Below are 4712 nucleotides of genomic sequence, written 5' to 3' on the forward strand. Positions count from 1 at the left end.
TTCATCAAATACATATAACTTTAAAGTAAGTGTCACAGACCTAAACAAAAGAGAACAAACATATATTACTGACAGAGGGTAATGCAGATATCATGCAGTCACTATTCCTACAGATTTCTCTTTTGTTACATATGAATTGCTGCTTATTTCTCTTTTAAATTTCATGTAATGAAAGTTAGGAAAGAATTATTGCATTCTTTTAAACCTAACCCACATCAAATGTGTGCAGTGTATTGATTTAAAAAAATATTTGGTTTGTCTAGAAAGTTTTTAAAGTGACTGACTCAACATTAACAAGCACAGTAAACGTCTTATATCAGTCACAGTCACTCCACTGTGTCATTTTAAAGTATGTTGGTGTCACTAGAGTCAGACTTCAGTATTTGAAGTGTAACAATAACTTTTGTACATTTTCTAAACCAGGGGTAGAAAAAGGCATAGATCAGAGGGTTTAGACAGGAGTTAAAATAGTACAGACATATCACAAAGGCAGCAGATGAGGCATTGAACAAAGTTTCCTGATATGCAAGACTGACACAATAATAAGGACAGAAACAAATGATAAAGACGACTACAACAACACCAAGAGTCCTGGCTGCTTTGAGTTCAAATTTTTTAGCAGTTACTTTAACTGAACCCTGGACTGTGACAGTTGTAATGTGAGACCTCATGGCACGAGCCTGAGACACAGCCACCACAAATACTCTCATATACAGAACCACAATAACAGTAATGGGAAGAAATAAGTAAATAAAAAAGCCTACTACTTGTTCACTTAATGTAACCATTATCACACACTCTCCAACACATGAATTATATTGGCCTGGTTGTTTCAGATTATCTTTCAAAAACACAATGAAACAGAAGAGAGACCAGATCCAACAGAGACAAACACAGACTTGAACTCTTTTTTGAGTGACTCTGATGGAGTAATGCAGAGGGTCACAAATAGCCACGTATCGATCAATGGATATGAGCACCATGTTTCCTACTGATGAATAACATACAATATAATCTAAACCATAATACACAGCACACATGAGGTCACCAATGTACCAGCAGCTGTCTATGAACATACTTTGAAACAACAGGATGAAGCCCACGAAGAAATCTGAGACAGCCAGAGAGAGGATGAGGGAATTGGTGGGAGTGTGGAGCTGCCTGGAGAGGAAAGACAGCAACATACTCATTGTTTGTAGTATTGATTAGCATTAAAGATAAAGATATAAGCAGCTCAAATAACAAATTCAACAGCACATAGAGAGAAAAAAGACATTTTTCCACTATCATTCCTTTGGCACAGCTACTAGACTACTGTAGTGATGAAATATGTGTCTATTTGAAGTGTGAGATGGAGATGATGACCAACAGGTTGAGAGCTGCAGTGAGCAGAGAGATAAAGGACAGTATCATGTAAATCAGCACAGTGTCAGAGAGAGGACGCTTTGGCTTCACACAGGAGGTGTTTAGCTGTGGAAAGCAGAGTTCAGTTTCCTCCATCAGAGAGAGGAGAGGAGACACTGCTGAGCTCTGACAACTCTCCAGCTAATTTGTTCCTCCTCTGACATCTTCTCCTAATTACTGAACTAATGTCCCTCCTCCTTGTCAGTCAGACATTGTTGTAACACACTCTGGGAAAATGCAAACATGTTCTCATACAAGGACAGGACACACTGATAATACTTCACAAAATCTCACTATTGGACACTAAAGTTACCCCTTATTGTCAGTATGAGATACAACAGAGTACTCCTACAAAAATAAAAGGTTAAGGTCTAAGGACCAAACTACATATTTTGTGCCATATAAAAAGCGTTCAAAGTGCTGGTTTAGGTTTTGTATTAACACTCTTCTTAAAAAAACATGTATGCTTCATACAGATGCTGAAGGGCAATAGGGCTGCACTGATTACACGACTAAATCGATGAATTTGATTACAAAAAATCGCTTAGGCAAATTCTCTGCTTTGAGTATTCATTTAATTACTATAACTTGTGTTATTGGACCTCCTATGCATAGGGATCATTGTTCCATACGGACCGTAATCACTGTTGCACAACACATTTCTGTATCAAAAGTTGGAGCTACGGCAGAGAGTGAAACTGTCTGTAAAAGGCAGAAAATGTCCAAAGTTTGAGATAATTTCAAACTTAAAAAAGATGACAACATGGTGCAGTGCTTGTATTGTAAAGCAGAAATGGCAAAACCACAACAGGACTTCGTCAATGCTTCAACATCTGGACAGAAAGCATGCAGTTGCAAACCAGACCGGCTCATCCAGCAGAGCTGACACAGGGTAGCATCATTTTAAGGTAACACGTCATTTACACATTAGTAGTATTGTTTAAAAATGCAGAAGTAAATTTTAACCGAATACTCAAGTCTTCTTTTTTTCTTTTGGGCTGCTCCCTTCAGGGGTCGCAACAGCGAATCATCTGCCTCCATTCAACCCTATCTTCTGTATCCTCCTCACCCACACCGTCTATCCTCATGTCCTCCTTCACTACATCCAAGAACCTCCTCTTTGGTCTTCCTCTAGGCCTCCTTCCTGGCAGCTCTAACCTCAGCATCCTTTACCAATGTATTCACTGTCCCTCCTCTGAACATGTCCAAACCATCTCAGTCTGGCTTCCCTGGCTTTTTCTCCAAAACATCTAACATGAACTGTCCCTCTGATGTACTCGTTCCTGATCCTATCCATCCTCGTCACTCCCAGAGAGAACCTCAACATCTTCAGCTCTGCTACCTCCAGCTCTGCCTCTTGTCTTTTTCTCAGTGCCACTGTCTCTAAACCAGACAACATTACTGGTTTCACCACTGTCTTGTCCACCTTTCCTTTCATTCTTGCTGACACTCTTTTGTCACACATCACACCTGACACTTTCCTCCACCCGTTCCAACCTGCTTGCACACGTCTCTTCACTATTTTTCCACACTCTCCGTTGCTCTGGACCGTTGACCCTAGGTACTTAAAATCCTCCACCTTCTTCACCTCTACTCCCTGTAACCTCACCGTTCTACTTGAGTCCATCTCAATTACACACATCTACTCTGCTTTACTGCGGCTAAGCTTCATTCCTCTCCTTTCCAGAGCAAACCTCCACCTCTCTAGATTTTCCTCCACCTGCTCCCTGCTCTCACTACAGATGACAAAGTCATCTGCAAACATGGTCCACGGAGATTCCTGTCTAATCTCATCTGTCAGCCTGTCCATCACCACAGCAAACAAGAAGGGGCTCAAAGCTGATCCTTGGTGCAGTCCCACCTTCACCTTGAACTCCTCTGTCACCCCTACAGCGCACCCCACCACTGTCTTACAGCTCTCATACATGTCCTGCACCACTCGAACATACTTCTCTGCCACTCCAGACTTCCTCATACAAAACCACAGCTCCTCTCTGCACCCTGTCATAGGCTTTTTCCAAATCTACAAAGACACAATGCAGCTCCTTCTGGCCTTCTCTGTACTTCTCCATCAGCATTCTCAAAGCAAATATTGTTTCTGTGGTACTCTTTCTTGGCATGAAACCATACTGCTGCTCACAAATGCTCACTTCTGACCTCAGCCTAGCCTCCACTACTCTTTCCCATAACTTCATTGTGTGACTCATCAGCTTTATTCCTCTGTAGTTTCCACAACTCTGCACGTCTCCTTTGTTCTTAAAGATGGGCACCAGTACACTTCTCCTCCATTCCTCAGGTATAGGTATACCCTGAATCACGTCATCCATCTCCCTCAGAATTTCTCCTTCTCTTCTAACTCACATCCTACCTGTGGGGCATAATCACTGACAACATTCAACATCACACCTTCAACTTCCAGCTTCAGACTCATCACCCTATCTGACAATCTCTTCACCTCCAGAAGATTCCTAGCAAAATCCTCCTTCAGGATAACTCCTACTCCATTCCTCTTTCCATCCACATCATGATAAAACAGCTTGAACCCTGCACCTAATCTATAGGCCTTGCTACCTTTCCACCTGGTCTCCTGAACACAGAAGATATCCACCTTTCTTCTCTCCATCATATCAGCCAACTCTCTAGCTTTCCCTGACAAAGTCCCTAAATTCAAAGTCCCTACTCTAAGTCCTACACTTCTGCCCTTCCTCTTCTCTCTTTGCTTACTAACACGCCTTCCTCCTCTCCTTCTTTGACCAACAGTAGTCCAAGTTCTACTGGCACCCTGTAGGTCAACAGCACCAGTGGCGGTCGTTGTTAACCCTGGCCACGACCGATCCGGTATGAAAGTCGTATTTGTGAATCGCATGTTTGATTTGGCTGAAATTTTACCTCAGATGCCTTTCCTGACACAACCCTCTGCATTTACCCGGACTTCATGGGACCGACACATGAAGACACTGGATTGTGCCCCCCCTGTGGTCGCCAAGTGGTTGCGGTGAAATATTCGGTAGAATTCGGTAGAATTCTCGATTCGACAAACTACACAGCAGTCGCTGGATCACAAACACTCCACCACTTGGCATATAAAACAAAACTCTTTCTCCTAAACTTTCAAGTTCAAACATCTTACTGATAGTACTAAAACACTTTGGAACTGTCTATTGTGAATGTTTAGCAACACAAAAATACATGACAGAACTAAATGCTGGAGTATCCTGTCTCCTAAAAGACATTTGCTATTAACAGTTATCAATATACACGATGGATGTGTCAAGAAAATGAGTGAGCATTTCTATGGAGATCATGTG

General features: G+C 41.9%; 1 protein-coding gene across 1 annotated transcript; it reads right to left on the bottom strand.

Annotated features, from left to right (window-relative positions):
• Positions 1–344: 344 nt before the first annotated feature.
• LOC113122890 (trace amine-associated receptor 4-like) lies at positions 345–1190 on the bottom strand. Its single transcript, XM_026294536.1, has one exon. It carries the CDS (start codon positions 1188–1190, stop codon positions 345–347), a length of 846 nt encoding a protein of 281 aa, XP_026150321.1.
• Between the last annotated feature and the right edge of the window lie 3522 nt (positions 1191–4712).

This window comes from Mastacembelus armatus, chromosome 21 (genome assembly GCF_900324485.2).
Source record: "Mastacembelus armatus chromosome 21, fMasArm1.2, whole genome shotgun sequence".
Lineage (NCBI taxonomy): Eukaryota > Metazoa > Chordata > Actinopteri > Synbranchiformes > Mastacembelidae > Mastacembelus > Mastacembelus armatus.